Source organism: Dysidea avara, chromosome 12, assembly GCF_963678975.1.
Source record: "Dysidea avara chromosome 12, odDysAvar1.4, whole genome shotgun sequence".
In the NCBI taxonomy this organism is placed as follows: Eukaryota; Metazoa; Porifera; class Demospongiae; order Dictyoceratida; family Dysideidae; genus Dysidea; species Dysidea avara.
This window is the reverse complement of record NC_089283.1, coordinates 24,738,284-24,764,772: the sequence shown is the minus strand read 5'-3', so window position 1 is coordinate 24,764,772 and position 26,489 is coordinate 24,738,284. Positions and strand designations below refer to the sequence as shown.

Genomic DNA, 26,489 nt, shown 5'->3' with positions numbered 1-26,489 from the left:
TTCTAGCTGATCTCTCTATAGTTAGTAAAGCTGAAGTCTTTACATGGTGGATTTTTGTTGTTAAACTCCCTGCTTGAAGACTTGTTTGTAGCTGAACTCTCTACAGGGTGCATGATTGTTTATAGCTGAACTCTCTTCAGTGTGACTTGTAATGTTCTGAATCACTACAGCAATATATTTGCAGCTGAACTCTCTATAGGGTGACTTGCTTCTTGCTGAACTGTCTATAAGATTAACTGTTGGCAGCTAAACTGCCTACAGAATAACAGAATTCTATAATGGAGTAAATAAATTAACTGAATGGTCTATTAGGGTGACTGTTCTATTAGAGTATCTCGATCTCACCTTTGCTACACGGAGTTGGCTTTGGAATCATAACTCAGTGGTTTGTAATCCGATTTTTCTGTACTACTGCAAGGACTTTCTATGAAGATTATTCCAGCTATACACCGATTTTCAGCTCATTGCTCTAAGCGGTTTACCTAGTAGGTGTAAAACTAATAGTTTTTTTATTCATAAAAATCGATCGCGTAATTGTGACACAGGTTGGGTTTATTGTCATATCTCCATGGTCTTTATCTCAATTCCTTTCGAACCACCAAAAGGCACTCCTACGATGGTTACTCCATCTACATAGCAATTTTCAACTCATTCCATGAGTGGTTTACCCTGTAGGCGTGACAACAAATCGATTTTGTTTTATGCGAATAATTGGTCATAACTCCTGAACCATTCATTGAATTTGCACCAAATTTGATGCTAGGATTTGCCTTTGGACTCCCTTTCCGTGTGCCAAATTTCAAGGCGATCGGAGTACGTGTTTGCGTTTTATAGCAATGTTTGCAAGTGTGTGAAAACACGAAGAAGAAGAATAAGAAGGAAAAAAATGAAGAAGAAAAAACCGAAACTTTGGCTGCTCATATCTCAGAAATGGCTGAAGCGATTTCCTTCAGATTTGTTGTTTAGACTCCCCTGGCTGGCGGGCAACTCTGTAGCAAATTTGGTTCCAATCGGATAAGGGATCACCGAGATACAAATGTGTGAAAATGACATTTTCTTTCTTCCTGTCAATATACCCACGGTGTGGCGCGCCGGATTTTTGGGCTGTGTGACACGTCTTGATATACAGAGGTGTAGCCAGGATTTTGTGAACAGGGGTTTCCATTAGCAGTACTGAGTTACCAGAAGCAGGGATCTGAGCCTATCTGCTGATAGATTTTCAATATTTTAATGAATCAAAACTCAGCTAATTGCTATATTTTATGCGAAAATAGTACATTAATTAATAAGTGCCCCTGTCTAGTACTAGCTAGATATAGCTACCTCATGGAAACAGACAGCATAAGACATATAGAAAGACACATTTAGACAACTGTAAATCATACTGGTATAGGAACCATGAATCCACTGATACAAATGGAATAACTTATGATCAAAACATCGTAACTACAAGTATGCATAGCATGGATTCATTTTCCATGCGCAAGTAATAAAATACTGGAGTTCTATATCTTTAAACACTGCATGCACACCAAAGCAGTATAAGGTCATGCTCAGTTTTGCATATGATGTTAGAATGTCTGACAAACTCCACTAATGAAGTTCCTTAACATACATGCATGTTGTATTATAGTACACCTGACTGCTGTATTAGAGTATATTGAACTCCCTGATGAGGCCCCTTTCAGCACTCCTCTCTTGGTGGACCTGAGCAGCCTACATGCTGACAGATTTTTCTTTGCTTAGCTATGAAGTACTTCTCAAAAGGAGGGGGTGTTCCATGGAACCCTTTGTATCCCCCTGGATTCGTCCCGCATTATAGCATTTACAACAATGCAAGTAGCCTTGTGGACAATTAGTATTTTACCAAGCAAAATGATGTGTATGCAACTAAGAAAGTGCAGCCAGGTAATTCTTTGCACCTGTTTCCTGCAGCTATTTAAAGGCAATTGCACCATCATCATAGCTAGCTAGTTAATACCTAGAGAAGCCTATTAATTCTTCATAGTATTAATTCGCTATAATTGTAAGTGTTCAAGCATTAATCGGATGGCTGCAGGTTCAAGGCTGCCCAGGTCCAGTCATGGATTCTTTTTCTCCGCCTTTTCAAATATACTTTATGTAACAACTTTAAGCAGGCTGTAGGACCAGGTGTCCTACAGACCTTCAGCACTTGTGCTGTAAAACCTTAATTAATTAATAAATAAATGTATGCAAGTACAAGGAATTTTAGGTTCAATTAGATCATAGTATAGTGAAAAGGGATTTTGTCAACACCTGCAGATATACTAGTGGACATTTAATTCCTGCTTCAGTCTATACCCATGACTGAATTATGGTTTAATTATCCACTTGTATATCTTTACTTGTAGGCAAAATCCCTTGTTTCACTGGTTTGTATTTCTATGATCCCATCAAACTTAAAGTTGCCTTGTATACTTGTGTGTTAGCTTTTTTGTAACAATTTGAATAGTGGACCTATGCATACCACATCAAAAGAAAGAATGGTATGTTTTTGTCTGTTTTCCCATCTAAGTTATCAATTACTGAAAAGTAAGGTGGCCATTATGTCACCTATGTTCAGCCTGTTACACAGCATTACAAACAAAGCACAGTATGAGAAATGCCCCTGCAATTAATCGGTTACTACAGAAAATGTGGACAATTGAACCAACTAATATATGTAGGGTAGGCATCATGCCCATCAGCGAAGAGAAATGGGATACAAAGGAAAGTGCATGATGTGTGCATTGTACATACTGCAGTATGCCAAGAAACACCTGTTGGGATGAAACAACATCTAACAGTAGCTCCTGGCCTTTGCCGTATGCTTGTCTAAAGGCATCAAACAGGTATGATCTCTAATATACTATACTGCCATATTAACTATATGATATACATTCCCTGCATTATACATGCATCACTATGTAGACGGCCATGCTGGAATTGGTTCTTCACATTTGCTCACATCTAGCAAGCATCAGACGCACATTCAATCTGTTAATTGCATTCCATGGCTTGCCGTGATCTCTTGAATATTTGGGGTAGTAGTAAATGCCCTCAGTGTATAGGATATGAACTCTATAGTAATGTGCCCACTTAGGCACTTCTAATATATTATCTTCAAGGATTTAAGACCATTGGTGACATCATTTATTACTGAAACACAGCCAAGGTAATTATTGATATCACCTCAAATTTTTAAATGCTCACAAAGACACATTTTACAAGTGTCTAATTATTACAAGGGTAATGTACGTGCACTTGCCAGCAGGATTTATATGCCTTGGTTCACATTTGAATGCATGCTCTTTAGTAAATGAATCTTCAAATTTCAGTAGCACTATTTGAATACATTAATAAAGGACATGCATGATGACATAATTCATCGTAGCAACTGCACCTGTCAGCCATGTTTTGGGACAACATTATGGCTGAATAGCACCTTCTCACTATTTGTGGTTGTCCATGCATGCATCTATAGTGAAGTGAATGAGTATCGAGTTGTTGAATGAATAATAGTATTGGTAAGTAATGTATCAAAATTTAATTAGCCACCTATTTCATAGACACAATGTTGAGGAAATCTATTTTGATTCTAGCCCTATTTCCCAGTGTCACTATACCCGGCGCTTAGTGAATAAGTGTTATTATACCTTTGTTCTGACCCAATGTCCATCAATATAAAATTGTCCCAGAACATGACCTTCTTGACAACCTTTGCTAGCCCATGTTATCACACATGCAAGTCGTTATTTAATGCGAGGAAGAATATGTAAGCCATTATGTCAGTACTAACTAATATGTGTGTCTTTAAGAAAATATTTCTACTACTGAGAAAAAAAAACAATTGAGGATTAATTTATGCTGCATGACAACTTGTGTCCATGTATCATACCCAAGTGCATGTGATGCTCATTGCTTTATCCTAAACAATACCATTTAGTAACACGTATTCATTGCACACATGTGTGGGTGTTGTGCCTGTTTACATTATTAACTTAAAGGGCTTTACAATGTAAACAACCACACCAGCGTTGTAAGTGGGCCGGGTCATCCGGATTATCCGGGTCATTTGGGTCACATTTTGTCCTGGTCAAGTGGGTCTTATCCACTTCACTGAATATCTGGGCCTGACCCGAATGAGATCACGTGTGACTATATAAGTTAACAATCTCGATTGTATTTTTTATTTATTTATTTATTTTTTAATGTTATTTAAACAGGGAGACAGCATCAGCAAAAGCTGTTTTTCAGCTGTGCCCTGAACAAGCATACAAAACAATATACGTACATATACACACAATTAACTAAATATGACTTAAATAAGCTAGCTTAAAGCTATTTAATGAGTTCATCGAGGTAGGCAGGCTGTTCCATATAGTTGTACCACGATAATATAGACTTCGTTTGCCATAGTTTAACCGCACAGCAGGTACATACAAACGATGGACATTGTGCCCTGCATGACCTGTGACGGATAAAGCAGACCTGAATGTGGAAAGTAAGTAGGAGGGTGATAGCCTTTTTAAGATCTTGTATACTTGTATGGCAGTATGATGGAAATACAGTTGTAAACACTCAAGAAACTTATGTGGAGCCACACCCACCATTCAGGAATATACTTTGCTGTCTGTGCGGGGTATGTAGAGCCACGCCCCCACTTATCGGAACTGTACCAGCTGTGTTCTGTGGGTATGCATGCATCACCAGATCTGCGTTGCTACTTGAAATGTAGGTGACTAACTTCTGGAAATTCTGTAGCTGCATGTAAACTTACGTGGAGCCACACCCACTTGATAATACATAGCTACTCACTTCTTGCAGACAATTTTTTTGTAGTGTAAAAAATTGTAGGGTTGACTAGTGGAACTTGTGGACTTTTAATCTAGCTCTTGGGGCACACCCTATTTTAATTAAACCGGGTCACATGTGGGTCAGATCCAGGTCCCATCTGGATTACTATTCGGGTCAGTGGGTCAAACAGGTCAACAGTAGTGATCCACTTACAACGCTGAACCACACTACATGTATAGTTTTGTTGATGGCCACCGTTCTTTCTAAATTATTGGATGAACTCTTGTATAGTTATAGGTATGATAACTGTTGCACAGTAGCTGGCAATAATACTGTTGATCTACTGTACTATCACTAACTTGTACATTTGAAATATTTGCTATTTTATTTCTGAGCACACGTTTGTTAAACGTTTCTTAAATGCATCAAGCTTCTGTGAGGCTTATACACCATGATATCACCAGTTTACATATAATTATTTCTTTTGTATACATATCTATATGTTAAAATTTCAGTTTACTCTTTCAAAGATGCAATCCAAAAAGGTAATTAACCACAAAGAAAATTAAAAATTGAAAGACCAATTTGTATAGCGTTAATCAGTTATTAAATAGTTACATATGCGACAACCTACACCATTGTTTGTATTAATTCCAATATGTTTTGTGGACTTGTTAGCCTCTAGTAATGACTCGGCAGGATAAGTATGTGAATTATTTCAGCTGCAGCATCTCACATAAAGTTCAATATTTGCATATCATTCATGTATACATTTGCATGCTGTTCAGAAGGCTTTACGGAGTTAGCATTGCTATAACTTCTATGGCAGCTACATCTATACTGCATGTGTATACAGTATTAAAAATAGCTTGAAAACTTGTGTCTAACAAGTACAACAGCAACAATAGTATTATACAGTTTGCATCTTAAAACATGCCATCAGGATGAGAAATAGCCATAGCTCTCTTACTTAACATCTTACCGTATGTCTGTATGCATGTTGCTTAATCTTGTCGCACTATGTGGATTATTAATTGTGTTAATTGGTAATGTACAGTATTTTTTACTCATAACGCTATTGCAAAATGATATCTTAGCTGGTGCTGTTAGTTATAAGGTAATACTTACTGATTGTAATTTGCAACCAAGGCTTATTGAGTAAGTATCTTAACATAGACTATTATAAGCATCAGCAAGTGTACTTAATACATGTAATAGTTATAGCTGCTAAAATACTCAATTGTTCAATTGCTTGTAGCTATGGTGATGTCATAGGGTTGTGTGGTGAACTTATTGCATACACACTTTATTATAATTGTAGCAGTGGAGATCTGTAGGAAGAAAGGTAGCCATGGCGACACTAGCTTGGAAAAGTTTGAAACTAAAAGCTTTACCATACAGGTATTGTTTTCTATCACACTTCATGTCAAATTATATGTATGTGTTTTGTATTTCTGCATTTACAGCGGGACTCATTGCATCCAACTTGCCAGCCATCTTGTAAGTGGCACTTTAATGTGTCAATCACTTTCTGTATCTGTGACAATACACAGTGTTAGCAAAAAAAAATGGACGTTGTGCAAAGAAAGGAAGAGGGTGGTATAGAAGAAACCAGTCCTTGACTGCATTTAAAGTAAGTGTATACCCACGCATACGCACACACACACAACACACACGCAACACACACACACACACCACTACAAACACACAGACAGACACACCACTACACACACCACTAGGTCCACTACACACACACGCACACACACACACACACACACACACACACACACACACACACACACACACACGCACACACACCACTAGGTCCACTACGCACACACACACACACACGCACACACACGTACACACACACACACACACACATGCATGCCACTACACTATGTACATATATGTAATAATGCATTTGTATTGTGATGTACACATGGTGTGCTTTTCTTGTCTTTATTGTCACAGGAATTTGCTAGTTTGAACATTGAAAATATTAAGTGTTTGAAAGACATTCCACCAGGTAAGAAATTGTGTGCCATACACAGGAAACATTTATTTATGCTTTTGCAACTGTAGAAATCACAGTAATATGTCAAACAGCTATGAAAGCGAATAGTGGAAGTGGGGATACTGCTTTACATAAAGCTTGTCGAAATGGAAGATCAGTATGTGAAAACAAAATTACCAATAACTGCTGATTTATATACCTATAAATTGCAGGACATGGCTGTGTACTTCATTTTAGAAGGCTCAATAGATGTAAACACTCAGGATTTTGCAGGATGGACTGCATTACATGAAGCGTGTACTAAAGGCTGTTTTAACATTGCAAAATTACTAGTACAGCATGGAGCTAAAGTGAATATTAGCTCACATGATGGCACAAGGTGATTTGTCTATCTACTGCTGTATGTGTGTTGTTAGATTTCATCCCAGACCTATACATGATGCCATTGAGGGTAATACCCTTGAAATGGTCAAGTTTCTTGTGGAGAATGGAGCAGATATCTCAGTGGAACGGGAAGGGAAGACCCTTATTGACATTGCTGTTGCACATGGCTATCAAGACATTGCAGACTACTTGATAGGTAAGCTACTGGTATGCTTAAGTATGTATGACATTGTTCATATTGTACACACCATAAGAGATTTGGTGCTCCAATAACTAAACATGGAGGTAGTGCTAAGTAATATGTTGAGTATTTAGTTAAATTGCAGAGTCTGTTTTTTGTACCATCTAATTTCTTAACACTGCATTGCCATGGATTTAAAAGTAGAACAATCTTTTAAAGCTTTACTATTTGTATGAAAGGTATACATATGAAAGGTATGGACGGGTATACGATAATATACTGCGATCGGCTTACTATCACAATTAGAAACTGGGTTAGTGCTGCTGTTACTACTGGTTCCTGAATACCATATAGTGCCAAATTTTCATAGTGCAAAAATAATTGTAAAATAGAAAATATTTGCCAAACAAAATTTTTGTAATGAAAACATTTACAAAAAAATGCTGAGCTATTGGCGGTTAATTTTCGTAGCCATAACTAATTTAATCAAGGTGCAGACGGACTTTTAACCACTTGGCAGGTACTAGTGATTGATAATGACAATGCCAGAAGTACATGCAGTTTTCTTCCTGCATAAGAGGATTTCGTGTATACAAGGATTGATGGATGCCAGTTCTAGACAAAATACTTCTTTGCCAGAGGAAGATAGGAAATGCACACGATCCATTTGCTAACAAACAGTGGAAATATTGTCGGACATTTGCTGAAACTGCTAAGCTTAATGTGTTCCTTATTTCTGAGGAGAGGGGGGAATGCTCACGTGTAAGATTACAAACCCAAACAAACGGCATTTAAGGGATCTGGAACAAGGGAGTCTTGAAATTCTTTGTCTTGTAATTTTTCAAGGTAAACAGGAGCTGTTGGACACGGTTAAAAGTTACATTCTTTTATTGGAAAATGTTGTCAACAGCTGCAGCAATGACCGAAGCTGCACATTAAAAATTAAACAGGAGCCTGGAGAAGAAACAGACAACCGAGCAGACAACATTGTCTTTTACACACCTGAAGTTAAACAGGTAAAAGTGGAGCTTGTAGGTGAGCTAAATTATAACAGCACCTAGAGAAGTGTGGGCTATTTACACAGGCACAAGAATAGCTCTACAGAGATGACAAACTCTTGCTAGGGGGAAACCACCGCCTGAACAACAAACACATCAATTTTGCCCTAGCCATACTAAGGTTTGAATTTCGACATCATAATGGATTGCAGAATACTCTCCTTCCTTCAGAGTCAACATAAGTATACCATAACCAGCCAATTGGTTCATTATCTGCATGTAATGACCGTTGAGTTGTCATTTCTAATTTGCAATCGAAAGAAGTTTTATGATACAGTATATGATGATGTTGACGAAGATTTGCTCTGTGAAATATTTGATGAGTAAATCAGCATTACAATGGATATCCAATTGCAGAAGCAGGAAGGAGTAGGGTTGGGCGATACTGATAAAGTGTACCGCAGTATAGAGGTATCATGGAAGCATTTATCACGATAATCGATATTATCACAATATTATGTGCTCCTTAGAAAAATCATGTTTTCATAGGTACAAGTCTTGCTATAGCTTGTAGCTATTGTTATACATATCCATCCCATAAACAACTCCTAAGCTATAAGCACTGTGTAGATTCATACTAAATGTGATTTGCTGCATTTGTGAGGCAGGTACAGTATTGCCATTTTATTTTGTAAGTAATACATCACAATATATTATAAACTCAATACCATATAGCGGGTTTTTACCATGAAGACTTTATTTTCACGAACAGTGGCCAGCCACGGTAATTAAATTCGCGCTTATTTTATCTTGCGTGTTTTCAACTTTTCGTGTCTTCTTGCCCTGTAACTCGATACACATTGTTGTGCCACCATAAAACGAAAACAAACTGCATATCCTTGAGAAGGCGCGCAGTAAGTGCCCAACTACTGTTGGGTCGTCACAAAGTGCTCACAAGTAAGTTCCTCACCAATGATAGTAGTCCAAAATATCTTTATAAACGTGATAGCCATGTACTGTATATAGCTGCTTACCAACGCTTCCGTCTCCTCTTTCAATGCGTTTCTAGTAATTGAAATAATAAAATCAGCGGATTTTATTTTCGGGATGGCTGTGTTCGCAGAAATTAGTGTCGTGCTTTTAAGATTCATGATAAATTATAGGCACAGTAAAAAACCCACTATACAGTATATCATGATGTGTAAAAACAGTTATCATCTCATCATTTCATCATGATAGCAACAATATGTCGTTATATCACCGAACCCTAGGAAGGAGATATAGACTGTGGTGTCTCTGCATTGCCGTCACCACATCCTTGCTCCATAGCCTTATTCCTGGCCAATACATGCAATCACATCTTCGATCCCACTTGGTTTGTTGCATTGGAAACAGGATAATGGAACCATAATTTCCCTAAAAAAGGTTAAAACTGAAACTAAATTTGAGTTATCTGTGTGATTTTAATGTACATATCATTTATTACATAATCGTATACAATTAATAGATGCCATACGACATCAATTTGAATACCAGAACAGACACAATGAATTTACAAAGTTCTTTGATAATATTTTCAAAGCAATCAAATTAATATTGTAAGCATGGCAATAGTTTCAGCAGTACAAGTTTGAGATGCCTAGTAAGCTAAAGAGTCTAAAATTCCAACATTTTAAAAAACCATTTTGGATGTCTCTTAAAATAGTCATATAATTCAACTATCCATTGTGCTCCAATGAGTTTCACAGCCATAAGTCCACTGATTGTATATCCCATCCATACTCCTGTTGTGCCATTATTCGGTCTGCACACCAAGGCTCAGATTTTGAGCGCATGAAGTGCTTTGTAGCACGGTTTACACTAACATCTAATGGTTATAAACAGTCTGTACAATTAGAGGAACTATCACATACATAAGGTGACAACTCCATTAATAAATTTAAAACTTTTCAGAGTTGTGTGACCTTCGAACTCTAAGCCTGTGTGTGTTGGTGACAAACCCAGCTTCTTCTCATGTTATCCATGTAAGGTACAATCACCAGCTTAATGTGGTCAATCATGTGCACCAGTGATTAGCAGTGTGTGTTACATGTCATCCTTCTGGGAAATTAACTGAAGGATGACATTCAGATGTCTTGGCTTATTAGACTAATTGTATTGGCAAAAAATCTCCAGAGCAAAAGTTGCTGTTATTTGCCTCTTGTCATCTTGTTCAATCAATACTCGACCCTCTTCGAACTCTCTGCAGCCGTTGTCCAGTTAGAAATTGGTATATACTTGACGACAGTCTGGTCCTAATTCATGCAGGATCATCTCATTTGCAATGTGACAACAACCTTAATATCTATAAGGAAATTATCCTTTATCTTTTCAAATTTTGACACTGAGATTTTAGGCTTTTTAGTGGTTGTGTTTTGCTTAACAAAGCTCTTCTTCCCCAATAAATACTTTGCCCAGTCCTTTTTTACTGGTAACTTAACATGCCCTCCATTCACTTCAATAGATCAGGCCTTATGCGCTGAACAATACAATAGCAGTGTTGATCCACAAGCATCATACGCAGCACGGATATATTTCTTAATGTACCCATCACAATTTTCTCTGGAAATTCCTCTCCTTTTGCCATATAACTCTGTCACTAGCTGGTGCAGGGTTTTTTTTTCTGTTCTTCGGATACTGCACTCTTTCATTTATAAATTGTGGTATATTTCAAATTAAGAAATTATGATGTACAGTGATGAAATACAATGCTTGTGCTGTGCACCAGCACATAGTTTCCAATAGCAGCCTTCTGTTTCCCGTCATATCTCTGGTAGCATCCTCTCTTCTTCACATCTTTACACCAATTCTCTCAACTTCCTTGTTGGCTTCGCATATTACAGTTAATGGTATTTCTTGGGATAACAGGCCATTTGGAGAAGGTAAAGCTACTTGCAGAGGTTTTGAAGAGGCCTTGAAAATCAAAACCAATTAAGCTGGCTCATTTTCACCAATTTGCAGTAATTTGTAAAATTCTGAATGTTCATAGAAAAAAATTGTATTTACAAAGAATTATGGAAATTTTCTACTATGAAAATTTGACTCCATACGGTGCAAGGGCACAACTTTTATGACCGAGCAATTCAGTGGGTACACTCCACATGTCTTGAAACCAGCAATGACATCTGCAGGTGTAACATTTAAACTTTTTTACCACTTTGCTGAAGAGAAGTATGGCACACTGTACTTTCAGTAGCTAAAAAACCGAGCAGTCTGATAGTTGTGCATCATGGGTTGTGTGTGGTAGCAGGCAATGCATTACCACAGTTTCTTTTCTTCGGTAAGTTACTTAGGTTGGTTATATATGAGTACTGTGCATGTTCATCCAACAACGACAACAAAGAACATGCACATACTGCATTCTTAAGAAAGTGATCATCAAGCAATGATTCAAATAATTCCATAGTTATCCACTGCAGCCACACCTTCTTAGCACCAAACACAATGGTAGGTGGTAATAATTACCCTGCAGCACTGGCACAAGCCACTACTGTAATCTGTCCTTCCTGTTGATCGGTATCTCACTTTCTTAGTTCCTTTATATTTGGGGCCTTCAGATCCAGTGGAATGTCAGTCTCGTCAACATTGTAAAATTGTTGGTGAATGTAATGGATTGTTTTTCTTTAAAGTCCTCCGGCAAATCCAAATAGTTTGCTATTGTCTCCTCATTGACTACATTAATGCATATACTTGCTGTGTTCACGAACTGCTAGAACACACTTTGATGCTACAATATTTGCTGCCTTTGTCTTCAGTTCTACTGGCATTGCTTGAACTAGTTCAGAATTGAACACTAGCCCAGTATGAGCAAGACTAGTAGCAGATGAAGACTTCTCTGCACCCAACATCTGAATGTGACTATTCGACATCTTAGATAAATGAGTCAGCCCACCAGCGATACCCATTAGTTTGGCAGCCATTCTGGAGCCAACTATCTGTGACAGGTTTGGAGCAACGTACTTCATCCACTCCTCCACATGCTCCAATATTTGTCGCTTGATAGACTTTAGTGTTTCTATGATATCACTCAAGGCCAGAAGCTGTTCTTTCTGAATTATCTTTCCCCTTGCTGCGGTGTGGTAGTGGCAGTCGTAGAAGCAGTGATAGTGGCTTAAAATGAATCCCCCTGCCTCTTCTGGCATCAATGCCACCATCCTGACCTAATACTCTCTTTACTGTTGCAATCTGCGACAGACTGTGCAATGTTCATGACTTCACTCCTTGGCTACATAAGCAGATACTTTTAATAATTTTTCTCTTCATCAGCTTCTAAGTGTCATTTAGAACCACTATAATTAGTATGGTGTTGAACTCTACCACTAATTCTGTCCTTCAGCATGGTAGACAGAATGTAGTGCATTCATTTATGCCAACTGTACTGGAATAAACCTTCCTGGTGGGCGAATGGTGAAGCTACTTTGGAACACTCTCTCTTGGTAAGTAGTTTTCTTTACCCACTATGACATTGTATGATGTCAGTCTATTAGTATAAACAATCAATCATAATTATTATAATAGAAATAACTACAGAACTACTTAAATACTGAACAACACATCTTGAATCACAGCAGATATGCTTACATAGTGAACAAGAAATTATGACAATAAACAGGGAATGTGTTGGTCGATAATTGGTATCACTTAAGTCGATAATTGGTACCGGTCAATAATTGGCCACTTAAGGTTACGGTATAGTCACGGGCAATCATTCAAAATTTTGGATGCCTATCGATACTTTTGAGAAGCCCATAAAACCAGTCTAGTAGCATGAAAAGTTTTATATGAAGGTGAAGCCCTTCATATTTAATGTTTTTATGTAGCTACAGTGTAGTTTGAGGCAGGTGGAACACTACAATTTGTTGTAGTAACACAAGTAAGCCGTACATCGCTCAGCTCCAGCTGTCACTACCATGTTTTTCCGCTGCCAAATAGGCTCTATTGGCATTTCTGAGGCATAGTGATATTAAATTTATTAGGTCCTGTGGAAGCGTTTTTGGCATGTTTCTTCCAGATACAAGCCTTCAAAGAGCTTGTTTCACTCGAAAAAAGTACTAAAAGTTCAATAAAACGTCTATACAACCAGTAACTTAAAAAATCGCTTCCACATTTTAAACTATTCTGTAACCTTAATGCTACTATACAGGATATTTTGCTTTCAAAATTATTGATTTTGCTCAGCATTAACTAGCAATTCCCAACTGCTTGGCTATAGTATCACCACGTAGTGACTATTGTAGTAGAGTATCTCTATCATTTTCATACATAATGTACAATTTATGTTAAGTCCATTCCAAAACTGTGCCTGTTTCCACGCCTTATGCTCATTGCTTTTACCAGCCTATTGCACCCCAAATCAACAATATCTCCACTTAACTTTTAATAAATGCACTTCAGCTCCAATGATCTTAAACCATAGACAATACTGTAATGCATACTTGCTTACTTTAAGTAATGATTGTGGCACCTGTTCATAACCAACTAATGATATACAGTTTGCGTCATATGTCTAGAATTTATCGAGAATTGTCAATACTGAATTAGGTATGAAGCCAATGATATTTTTAAAGTATCAACTTTGTAAAGAGCATACAAGTAGCTGAGAGTACTTAGTAGAGTGCATTATAAAAATACACAAGCATGTTGTATAGGAAATAATAATACCGTAATTTACATTCAGCTATACGTTGAATACATTGCATCTCTGCCAAACATTATAATGAAACAGTACTTCCCAATATGTACTGTATACAAGTGTCAGTGTACAAATGATAGAGGTGATACCTATGATATCTGCGATACTAGAGCTACAAATCGTACAGGTCATATATAAGTGCATGTATATACATGTGACCATCTCAGCAAAATCTTGCCAAAAGTTTAAACCGATGCACCTTTCTAATAATTTGCATTGAAAAGTAATAATACATGTTATAGAGGAAAAGTGCAGGATTTAATTGCTCTGCTACTCAGTGAAGCAATTAAGTCTCAAATCAACAAAACCTATAATTCAGTTGCCTATCCTTGTTTCATATCTAGCAGGGCATACATGTGTGTTACATGTGTTGGATTTTGTTGTGGTATTAAAACAATATATTTCTTTAGTCCTGAAATGCCTTTACGTGACTAGCGAAAACATGCATATTTTGTACTGAGATATCATCAGCATGGAGTTGCTGCACTACAAGGCTAAGAATTTCCACATCAAACTCACTGCTTTTGGAGTTTTCTGGCGGCTTGTATAACTACCCCTGATGTCTGTGCAAGTCTGTGAATACCAGGGACATGCTGTAGAGGGTTCAAGCACATTGGACAGACAAGCAGAGAGCTGGAATGTGATATATATCATGTCTGTTTTGTAACATTTCAGCCTATTTGCTGTCTCTGACAATTATTTTGTAATTTTCCAATATACAGTCACATAATGTTATATTGTGGTATACAAGTCAAAGTATTGCCAGTAGTTTTAGCTCTCTATATACAAGTAGAAAGTAAAGATACACATTATGATTAGTAATATACTGTAAAATCATCTTCTGTGTTTTTTTTGTAAGCTGGACAACATTTTTAAAATGGTGTGCTATTTTTTCTGCTAAAAGTGGTGGGTATATAAGTGTGACATTCGTGAAAAGTTGTCCCACATTAGTTGTGAAAGTAGCTCACACAAATGTTTCCAATAAGCAAAGCATGCTGTGTATACTTGGCTCCATGTTCTATATCTATATTATATGTTTCATTCCAATATTATTATTTTATTGTAGAGCATCACCGTAGCAGTTATAATACCACCAGTAGCAATCTTGATGTGCAGTTACAACTAGCAGTAAGTTATGTTACTGGATCACCTATGATCAACTGTATGAGTTACTATTGTGTAGGTTGATGCTAATCCATTATACTTTTCGGATGGATATAATCTTGGTTTGTTGATCAGTTGTTGTGTAATGTGGTATTAAGTGTTACATTTGTTTCAGACAAATTTTCTCTTGGAGAAGAGTTAGACTCACCATTGTTTTATATTGTGCCAGTGATTGAGTGTAGTGATTCTGAGCTGCCAACGTTATATAACATTGCAGTTCCCAATAAAGGGTCAAAAAGGTACTGTTACACATGCACTGTTATCGTAGAACCTCTCTATAACGGAAACTTTTTGGACCCTGGCCCTTTTTTTACTCTATTATAGCTACGGGTTTTCCTCTTTTAGAGATAGAAATGTTTGGATCTAGACCGTGGGAAATGTCATGTGTGGAAGATAAAGTTTATGCTCATGTTAACCATTCAATGCTACACTTACACTTAAACACTGTCATTTACCAATATCACCTGATCATGCAGTGTCTGGTCCCAGGGTTGAAACTGTGTCTAAATTTTTTTCCTTATTATGGAGGTTTTTTTTTTCTATTGTGTCCTTAATTTGGAGAGTTTGTTAAGATGAGGTTCCACTGTATGTCGTTACTATTTGCTATATATGGTATAAATTTTTGTCAATCTTTTGATTATCGTCACATGAATTGTTCAACCTGGCAGGAGCGTGCATAAATTAAAACTTTTGATCAGCAGAAGCATCTAGAACACCTCTACAAAATAGTCTAGTTGCAAGCACATGCGATGGGTGGTTACAGGCGTGTAAGTACTAATCAATTATTGGCATGCATTCTATATTATCAGAACTTCATTATTATTAATGCTTCAATTATTGGCACTTCTGCAACTAACTGCCCATTTACTAGCCTTCCAAGCCTTGCAAAAATTACCGAAAAAATTGCCCATGTTATATCAACTACACCCATTAATCACTTACATTTTACATGGGAGATATAATTTTTATATTTTAAAAACATGACCTGCATGTATAAATAATAAATTATTATGGAGTGTATAATAACAGCAACATGTACTAATAGAGTCGACAATACACGGTAAGGACTAATTAAATTCCTTCCATATCTACCTCAGAATAGCAGTCTTTACGTATCCACAAACACATTGTACCGAAAAATATCCGGTCTCACTGGTCCTCTTCATAGGTCCAAAAACATACACCTGCATGATTATCAATCAGCAGTGTCATCAGTGTTGTGTCTCGTACCTGAACGAGTGGAAGAATGCCGTACCTGAACGAGTGGAAGAATGCAATAACTCAACAGGAGAAACTGGCCCGATTCAGCACTGTCATTGTCACCTTCAGTACATCACCTCTTGTTCCTGACAGCACTAGCAGCACTGTCACATCTCTTAGGTGTCTGATCTCATGTGGCGTGAGAACCATCAACATGACATGGCTCAACAGTAGTGGAATGTTCTAAGCCAATCAGTTCCCCCTTCATGGCTCAAGCTAAACATTGTGGACAGTGTGGTGCCACCTTGTGGGGAGATGAGGACAATTCTTCTGGACTTGTTGGATGGGTTTCCTTCAGCCGTCATGAATACTCTGGAACTGGGATGTCATAGTTGTTCACCCTCTGAAACAGTTTAATCTGCTCTGACGTAAACTTGTCACTTCTAACACACATGACAGTGCTGTTACTTGCAGTCAAACAGCTGATGTTTGCATTACTGCTACTATTTGCACCACAGTCAAGAGCATTAGGATTGAGTGGATATATCTCACTCCTCCTGAACCCAGAAATTTGGCACCATACTGTTCCCCCATGCTTCATAAAGAAGCGGAGAGAACTCATACTTGGTAATCACTCTTTCTGGATTTTTCTTCACAACTTTTGGCAACCGTTCTGCCTGTGTGGCTTAGAATCCAACGGCTGGAACTTTCATGAGTTGAGAGGCACATTAAAGTAACATCATTGTCTGGGCAATACTCGATCAATTCTGGCTGATAATGTGTGTTATGACCATCCAGCACTAAAAGTAAAGGTCTACTTGCAACAGTATGCTTTAGAAAATGCTTATTCAGCCATCCCTTACAATTCTGTGTCAACTCAAGCTATACTGCTGAGACCATAATTATTGTGTACCTGGAACTTGCCCCCTGATCCATTCATAATTGAGGCTTTCTACATCAAATATGACAAATAGTTGAATTGCATGTCCTGTAGCACTTACACAAGCAATGACAGTCACTGGAAGTTCTGCTATGCACGTTCTTCTGTGCATTTGGTGGTCTGTGGTCTAACAATATTCCAGTCTTGTTGACATTATAAATCTGACTCTGGCTTAGGAGTAGGCTGTTCATCAGCTTATTCTCCTACAGGACATACTTTAATTTCTCAAAATAATCAGTCATTGTTCCTTGCTCATTCATACCATGGACAACTCTTTAATATTTGTATTAACAGGGTGTGTGTGTGCTTATAGATGACTGTTTCTTTTGTTGTTTGTAGCATGGGACCTACTGCGTGTGTGTGTCTACGAATTCACTAGTTTTGTGGGTGGCTTTCTGGACAAATACCCTGACCACTTTGTAAGTCCTGTCAGACTCTCAGGAAGTGCAGTAGAAACCCTTTTCATTCAGTTCAAGCACAATTCTGGTAGAAAGCTGAGTGTAACAAATTATGCAAATACCAGGGCTGCTCACTTAATCAAACACTGCATCAGCTCTCATCATCACAGTTCAGTGGGATACTGAGACACTGCTCTTCAATTGTCTGAGTCTACACTGGAAACGTAAACATACAACACCAAAGAGAAACAATCCAAATAGTTATTCTAGTGTAGCAGTAATTTAAACATAGTCAGCAAATATTTGCAATCAATTTACAATTACCAAATACAATTTATGATTAATTAAAAATGTTTGCCTGCAAGAGTTCATGAACTATTGGTAACGTGACTCTTAAGATTCACATGATGACTTAACAGGTTGTCCATTTAAATTCTGTCCTGCCAAGGTCCCCATACCTTTGTGAGCAGCAGTGCTTTGCTTGAAAGAATCAATAAATTCGTTTACTTGTGTATTGCTAAGCTTCAGTACAAGTTCTTCATATACACTATTAATCGATTTCTGACTAATATCTCCAAATTTTTGTGCCTGGGTGGCTTGCAGCTTGAAGAGTATTAGAGACTTTGTGCAATAACTCTGAATTGTGTTCTTTAAAGCCAGCTTTGTTGGCATTTTCTTTAGTTGTTAAATCCACAGCTGTCAAGAATTGTAACATCTCATGGCAAGGAAAATACGTGTGGCCGTTATCTCTGTATTTGAGGTAGTCTGGGATGTATTCCTTTGTATAAGAATTAATCCGCTGCAGTATTATTATCTCTTCGGAGATCTGCTATGTGTTTTTGTCATCAAACTTGACAATTCTCATTTTATCGTACCTCAAGTGTAACATGCTTGCTAAAGCAGCACCACCAAAATGCAGGTAAGTATCTTTGTCATCTTCCATAACCACTGTGGATATCTGTTTGGGCTCTGGCAAACTACCGTATAGCCAGTAATTTTCGAAAGGTTTTTATTTTCGGATATTTCAAAAAGCCCTTCTTCTGCGAAAATAAATTCTAGAGGTCCATCCTTTCTTTGAAAATAAATTCCCACAATCAATAATACAACGCTAGAGTGTGCACACGTGATTCATTTCTTGTAGCGTGGACGTGTTGTTTGAGGTGAATGTCGCTTTATTGATATTTCAAGCCGGTGGCTAAGAATCTGCCAGATCCAGAAGGACCATTATCAGATGTATTACCATCATCTACTATTAAGGCTGCTAACGATGCTGTGCTGGCCACTTCAAGACAGCTCAAGCAAGCACCCAAATCTAGTAAGCTTAAGAGAGGGCCATACGTAACGCTTACTGGAGTACAAGCACAGGTAGCAAGATATGCTTTTTTGCATGGAAACCAAGCAGCAATTCGTCGTTACAATGATGAATACTCCACTGATATTAAAGACAGTTCCCTTAGCACTCGAAAATCCAAGTATGTTGAAGAATTCAGTTATAAGCGAGACGCTGAGGAATTTGAGGAAAATGGAGATATCGTTGTACATTCAATACCACAAAAGAAGAGAGGCAGGCCACTACTTTTGGGAAACGAGCTGGATGATAGGGTCAAGAGGTACATCAAGGACGTACGGGCAGCTGGTACTCCCATTGATACTACGGTTGTTATGGCGAGTGGAGAAACCATAGTGAGAACGGATAAAAAGCTGTTAAAGGAGAATGGTGGACCAATCAACATCACTAAGTCTTGGGCAAAGTTGCTTCTTTCGAGGATTGGTTATGTTAAACGTAAGGCCTGTAGCACAGCAAAAGTAGAGCCTTTACAGTACGAAGAGTTAAAAGGGTAATACCTTTTAGACATTAAGGTTGTGGTTGAGATGGAAAATATTCCAGCTGACTTGATATTGAATTGCACACAGGTATCAATATTGTTCCATGGACAATGGAAGAGAAAGGTGCCAAGTGTGTAGATTGTGTGGGACTAGATGACAAACGGCAAATCACTACTGTGATCTGTGCAACACTAAGTGGATTTTTTCTGCCTTTCCAAGTCATTTATCAAGGCAAAACACCAACAAGTTTACCCAGGCATTCCTTCCCTGAAGATTGGAATGTGACCTACACCCCTAATCACTGGCCAAATGAAGAAAAAACCCAGGAATATATTACTAAGGTAATATTGCTGTACATAAACAGAAAACGTAAAGTTGCAGGATGATCAACCAGCATTGGTCATTTACGATGAGTTTAAAGGCCAGCTCACAGATGCCGTGCATTCTCTCCTTGATTCAAACCACATTTATGTGGTCAAAGTACCCCCAAACTGTGGGCGCTTGCAACCGATGGACTTGGCTGTAAACAAGTCAGCAAAAGACTTCCTTCGGAAAAAATTTCAAGTGTGGTACTCCCAGCAAGTTGAGAAAAACATGAGAGAGAATGTTGCTAAAGTAGTGGATACAAAGATGTCAATAATCAAGCCATGCACTGGGTGCTAAATGGCTTGAAGTGCTATACAATTATTTGCAGCAGAACAAAAGTCCAGCCATCAATGGTTTTAAAGCTGCTGGAATCAGTGATATACTACAACTTCCTCTATAGAGTTGTTGTTACAGATACTGTAAACATACTGAGACCCAATTCATTTTAATTATGTATATCAGTATAATTATTACAATCGTGACAATTTATAATCAAAAACAAACTGTGAGCTATGTATAGTCAGTTATGTACAGTTAGTTAAGCAAGGGAAAAAGAGTGATTTTCTTCTGATCCAAACACTGAACTAGATGAAGTCTCATTAATGCTTGGTTGAAATGCAGTGCAGCAGGGTCCTTTTCATAGCAAATAGCTGCTGCATTAGCTATGGCATATACACCACAGTCATTTGAACCTAACTGCTTAGGGATCACAACAGCTGTGGGTTTGGCTAAGGATCCAAAGAGGTTAGTTATTAGTAGGGCAGTGTGATCATCCACGCTATCAAAAACTGAGTCATAAACGTTTACACCACATGAAGTAGGTGTAGTGATTCCCTTGTGAGTGCACTATTTGAACTCTCTCTTGCTCAAAATTGCCTTTCCTCTTTTTCTCCTGTAGGAGTGTTGACTGAAACCCTTTTACGTTTGGAAACTGTAGCCTTAGAACTTTCTGAGCAAAATTAATCACCAAGTCATTGAGTTTTTGTCCATCCACAATAGCACCTCTGTCTTCTAAAGTAAGCTTTATCCCTTTATTATCGAATGGCTAATATATTGCCATAACGAGTGCCCTTTATAAACGGAGCCATAACTTCTTTTTCCTAGGGGCTACGAAGCTGAAATTGCTACCAAACTGCTCAGAAGGACCGGGCGTTTTTAATGAAGTTTACCGTTCGGCGATAGGAAGAAGCATGGGCAAGTTATGGCACTTGGCAATATAAAATAGCGTATACAAAACAATAATACCTGTTTAAAACTCCATGTTCGCCTTCTCCCTGCTACTAGGAGGCTTTAGTTGGAATTACTCCTTTCCCCACGTGATAAGGATTCTAAAAATAAATAGTGTGATGTCATCGCGTTGATTATTAAGATGGCGGCGCCCATCTTTCAATGCCATGGCGATACGGAGAAGATACGCTTTCTTCGCTTCATAGCGCGTGAGTTGTGTGTGTGATCTGTAAGTATTCTAGCTGTGTTGGTAGAAGAGAGAGATGGCTATCAAACGGTATATAGCTTGATGGGTTAATCAATGGGTGGGGTCCACTCGTATCGCCCACAGTTCACACAAGCCATAAAAGTTTTCACACTTGCGGTTTTGTAAAAAAACTTCGGTAATAAAGGGTTATACCCCCTATACGCATCCACTGTACAAGCTTGCCAGCAGGTAGCTGCAGACAATTTTCCAACACTGTCATCCTCTGCTCCTTCCTCAATCTTTATAATACCTGATAATTCCACTGTACCACCAGTAATAGTGGAGTTAGTAGCAGAGCTAGTAGTGGATCCAGTAGTTGAGCGACTGGTAGCAGAGCTGGATCCAGTAGTTAAGTGACGAGTTAAGTGACTAGTGGCAGAGCAAGTGGAGCTTACTTCGATTCCTGCATGGCTTTCTGTAGTACTGTTAGTGGAAGGAGTGGCTTCCACTCCAGCGATATCTTTTGTAGGAATCGAAGCTAACTCCAGCAGCTTTCTTGTCACCTTGACGCATTCGTCCTTTGAGAAAAATCTATACTCACACGGCACATCCACTCCACAGATCTTGTGAGTACAGCCTTGGCCCAGTTACATGACAAATGATTGATCCAGAATGAAGAAGGAATGTGTAGCAAATGTAAGAGATCTTTCTCGGCACGTGGCTTACTATACTGGTGCCGTCCATAACAGCCACTGCATAACGATCTTCTCTGTTATGAGGCTCAGGAAAGCAGGGTAATTCTGATCCAATTTCAACTGCCCAAATGTCCTTGTAGACATAATACCCATGTACTACGAAGGTGATAGTAAACACCATTTTTGATAATTCGAACGCATGAAGATTTCTCGAAATCTAAGTAGAAATTTCTCGAAATTAAACCTTTGAAATTTAAAATTTTCGAAAATTGATTTTGGGTGTTCCTGCGAAAATTTCTGTTTCGAAAATAACCGGCTATACGGTATAACACTGGCATAGAAAATAATTGAAATAAATTGCAGATGAAAATAACATTGTAAATGTTTTCTTGCCCTTCTTTGAAATACAGTGTTGAATAGCAATTTGGTCCATCGTGCTCTCACCAGCACAACCTTGCTGTCTGAAGATTGTAATCCTAATGACATTAAATCTTGGTTTCTATCAACCAAAAATAGGCTACAGTGGTTAATATGCCATTTTAATTGAAAGTGGAGATATCGGTCTTTCATCAGAGACCATTCGTATTATAACTTTTCAAACATTTCTTGTAAATGTTTCACATAGAAGGACACTTGGGACAGCAGAATCCTCTCACAGGAACTTTTTAATTCAGCCTCACAATTAGGTATTGCACGAATAGCTTCTGTTAAAGATAACGCTGCAACAGCCATCACATTTAAACTCTTTACATGGTCAACAATTCGTTTCTTTTCTGCTTTTGTCAACATCTTACGATGTTTTTTCCCTTTAGTGGCTTGGCTCTTGGCTTTTTCACTCTTTGTCCGCTTACTGCTAGGCTCAGGATCTTCATCATCTTTGTTTGTCTGCTCTTCTTCCGTTACAGCGTGCCACATATTTACGTGTGATGAGAAAAATTATGCTTAGATAACGTGCATCCTGTGCCACATTTAGCACACTTTGCTTGAAATAAATATTTGAGTAGTGTGTTTGTAGCGCTTTGATTAAATCAATTCCTTTTGATTCATTTTAGTGCTGATAGACATTGCGCAATCTTTGAACGCAGTGCGTTTTGACCAGGTAATATAGCGTTGGACACTCCCTCCCTCTATGTATTATGAACTCGTGGTGCTACTAATAATTGGGAGTTTGCACTAAGTGTAGTAGAAATAAAACCTAGATGCAAGGGTCTAGGGGTGCATCCCCTAGATACTAAGTAGTTTTGTATTTAGATCTAATGAAATTTAAGTAATAGTTAGACTTCAGACCACAGGGGTATAAGTAATTTAGTAACCCGATGGCCCTGTGTCGTGGCGCCTGAGCGAAGCGAAGGCGCTACTACAGGGCCTGAGGGTTACTAAATTACTTAGACCCCTGTGGTCTGAAGTATAAGTTGTTTAGACCCTTTATGTAGTTGTTGTACCTTAACATTGTTGACAGCTGCTTGTGCCAGAGAAATGTAGCGTTCATTAGTAGAAACAAGCCATTACTCCACCCGTAACAACAGTTACGGGTTTAAAAATAATTTTCAGGTGGCGATGCGTTGCCAACGCTACCAGTCCGGGTGCGCGTAATAAACATGAAAAGGGTCTAAGTAAACATGAAAGGGTCTAAGTAAACATGAAAAGGGTCTAAGTAACTTAGACACCTCCAAAATCCACCAAATTCACCACCAAAAGGGTCTAAGAAACCTTAGGCTTCAAGTTTGATACTGAAAATTTAATTAGCTGAAAATTGAGTCTCTACTACCTGCAACATGGGGAATACATGAGTACTTAACTATTGTGTATCTTTAACTTTACTCTAATTGTTACTACCAACATTTCATTCAGTTGTAAAGCATGAGCCAAATCCCCCATCACTCCAAAAAAAATTTTTTTTCAGGTTCTGTTGTGCTGTGTGTGACATAAAAATCTCATCCAGTACTACTTTATTTCTTAGCCATACTAATGTAGTTGCAATGTACCAATTAACCACACACCCTCACAATTGAGTGTTATATGCTTTGAGCATTACGTTTTACAGCATCATAAGTAAATAATACATAATTTACATTTGTTTCATAGTACAGAAATGAAACAAAAGATCTTCTTACTCTCCTTGGAGAGGCAAATCCAGTGGTATAAAGTATTATCATCCTGCACTGTTTACTAAAACGGCTGTTTTTGTAATGCTCATCTTTTACATGATGTATTTTATTTCAAAAACAATTACGCATACATTAATTTTGATCACTGAAGTCTGCATGGCACATATGAACAGAAGGCTGTATTGTACATTATAGTAAAGCACTTGTTCTATTTGCTTGCAGTGGAGCTATTGGTAGGCCTGAGTCAAATATGCTCAAAATTTTGCCCAAAATGCTTTTTCAGGGATTTCCCAAAATTTTCACCTATTATGTTCTTCAATGTTCCCATTATGCTCCTAGCTCCTAGGTTAGCAACATTTCTAACAATTATCGTGGAACATTTTAATCAGTGAATGGTTTATTAGTGTATTTCTGCAAAGTGACTGTTCTATTAGAGAGTATTGATCTAAGGATGTACAATTGAGTGGCCATGCACTGACTGCCCTATTCAATCTATTTTCATGGAATTAAGCTCCATAGTTTGAAATATCCACCTAATATGCTAGCATTATGCTGGCATAGCACTCCAGCGTATTATGCTTTTTATTGTGCTAACACAGGCCCAGCTATTGGCCAAACAATATAATTATACATTGTTATAATAATGTAAGCTGAAAAGCAGTACACTCAGTTGTAAAATTCAATAAACATTTTGTGCACTAGCTATGTTGTTTCTTACATGTTGTAATCTTCCCACCTGTATAATTTGCTGATAGGAGACACAATTTTTATCTGTTGGATGACATTATGCGATTGATCAAGCTAAAACACTCTGAATTGCTAGAAGTTTTGAATGGATTATCACTTTTCACAACAACAGTTAAAGAATTTATAGAACAAGTTTCACAAAGTGAAATTGTTAAAGTACCAAAATATATTCGTGATCTTCCACAAGACTATAGAGTTGATTTAGTTCCTGATTGTATTGGAATTCAAACCTTATTAGACTTGTCTGTATACAATATGGATGATTAGTGGTTGTTGCTCTCCACTTCAAGTATAGTTTTTGTAAATATATTATACAGTGATATATCTAGTCAGATTTAACTGATTTTTATGTTCTTTATTGTAAAGCTAATCTACAATGCCATTTGTAGTATAATTGATGTTGTCTCTAGTAATGTGAAATTGTGTTATAAAGTGTCCGCGTGTATTATATGTATACATTTTATGTGAAGTTGTCCATTGTTCACGTTAAGTATGAGTATAGAGAATTAGGATAGTATTGACTCTTGTTTTGGGTGGGTAATAAAAATACTCCCACCTTGCTTCTAATGTACTCCACACCTTCAGGCACAATATAACATGCAATGATGTAATATTTCAGCTTAACCACAAGTGTCACATGCACACGCATGGTTGCTAATACTATTGTAAACAATTCAGCTGCTTTTGTCTATGTTACTGCAGAAACAGCTACCAATCTTTGAAATGTTATCTGATGATAAATTTCAGTTGTATATAGTGACACTATACGTGGCATATATTTCACAGATATCTGTTCATTCTTTATTCACAGCTACATAAGAAGTAACTAAATTGAGTTTAGTATACATTATAGAGTCTAGCAACTGTATAGACTTCTGTTATATATTCACAATACTTTCATTAGATATTAACTCAATGTGTTAGGTTAAGACATACAGTATCACAGCAAGTATTGATTATTATGCTTGCTAACATCTTGTGACTACAGCCACATATACATAATAATATTAATTATGGTTGCATTAAATTTAATTAACAACAGTTGCTAGGTGGTGGACTATGCAGTAACACAATCAAAATACTTGGCTGTCATGCATGGACTCTACTTATAGCACCTATGATAAATATAAATTTCAAGCAACAGTCTACCCAAGAGTTCATAAATGAGCAACAAATACCCTTGAGGTAAGCAACATCTGACTGTTCAAAGAATGAAGGCTGAACCTTATTAACACTAATAATCAACAGTTCTCTAGAGGTATCATAAAGGGAACTTAACTCAGAGTGTATATATGGTTTTGGATACTCTCTTCCTACAGTGTAGACGTGTGACTGGATTTTGGAAAAACATTCCAAATCACACATTAATTAGAAGTTTCGAGATAAATGGTTTTAAAGAATTCAAGTAGCATAATTTGCCAAGGATAGCAAGCATGTGTATAAAATTTACACAAAAGATGCATCAATCTGTTACCTTTCAGAACCACTTCCATTACTCGTAGCTGCTTGTAAAGTTTCCCAC

General features: G+C 37.6%; 1 protein-coding gene across 2 annotated transcripts in view; it reads left to right on the top strand.

Moving 5' to 3' along the window:
* LOC136240029 (uncharacterized) overlaps positions 1-25,447 on the top strand; it is a 96,975-nt gene extending 71,528 nt beyond the window's left edge. For both annotated transcript variants that reach the window (XM_066030827.1, XM_066030828.1), the window contains exons 9-19: positions 6,119-6,198; positions 6,264-6,297; positions 6,351-6,430; positions 6,772-6,826; positions 6,883-6,971; positions 7,027-7,193; positions 7,243-7,394; positions 15,175-15,236; positions 15,292-15,334; positions 15,388-15,511; positions 24,976-25,447. In XM_066030827.1, coding sequence (XP_065886899.1) covers positions 6,119-6,198; positions 6,264-6,297; positions 6,351-6,430; positions 6,772-6,826; positions 6,883-6,971; positions 7,027-7,193; positions 7,243-7,394; positions 15,175-15,236; positions 15,292-15,334; positions 15,388-15,511; positions 24,976-25,234 — 1,145 coding nt within the window. In that variant the 3' untranslated portion in view covers positions 25,235-25,447. The remainder of the gene's footprint in view (positions 1-6,118; positions 6,199-6,263; positions 6,298-6,350; positions 6,431-6,771; positions 6,827-6,882; positions 6,972-7,026; positions 7,194-7,242; positions 7,395-15,174; positions 15,237-15,291; positions 15,335-15,387; positions 15,512-24,975) is intronic.
* The last annotated feature ends 1,042 nt before the right edge of the window (positions 25,448-26,489 follow it).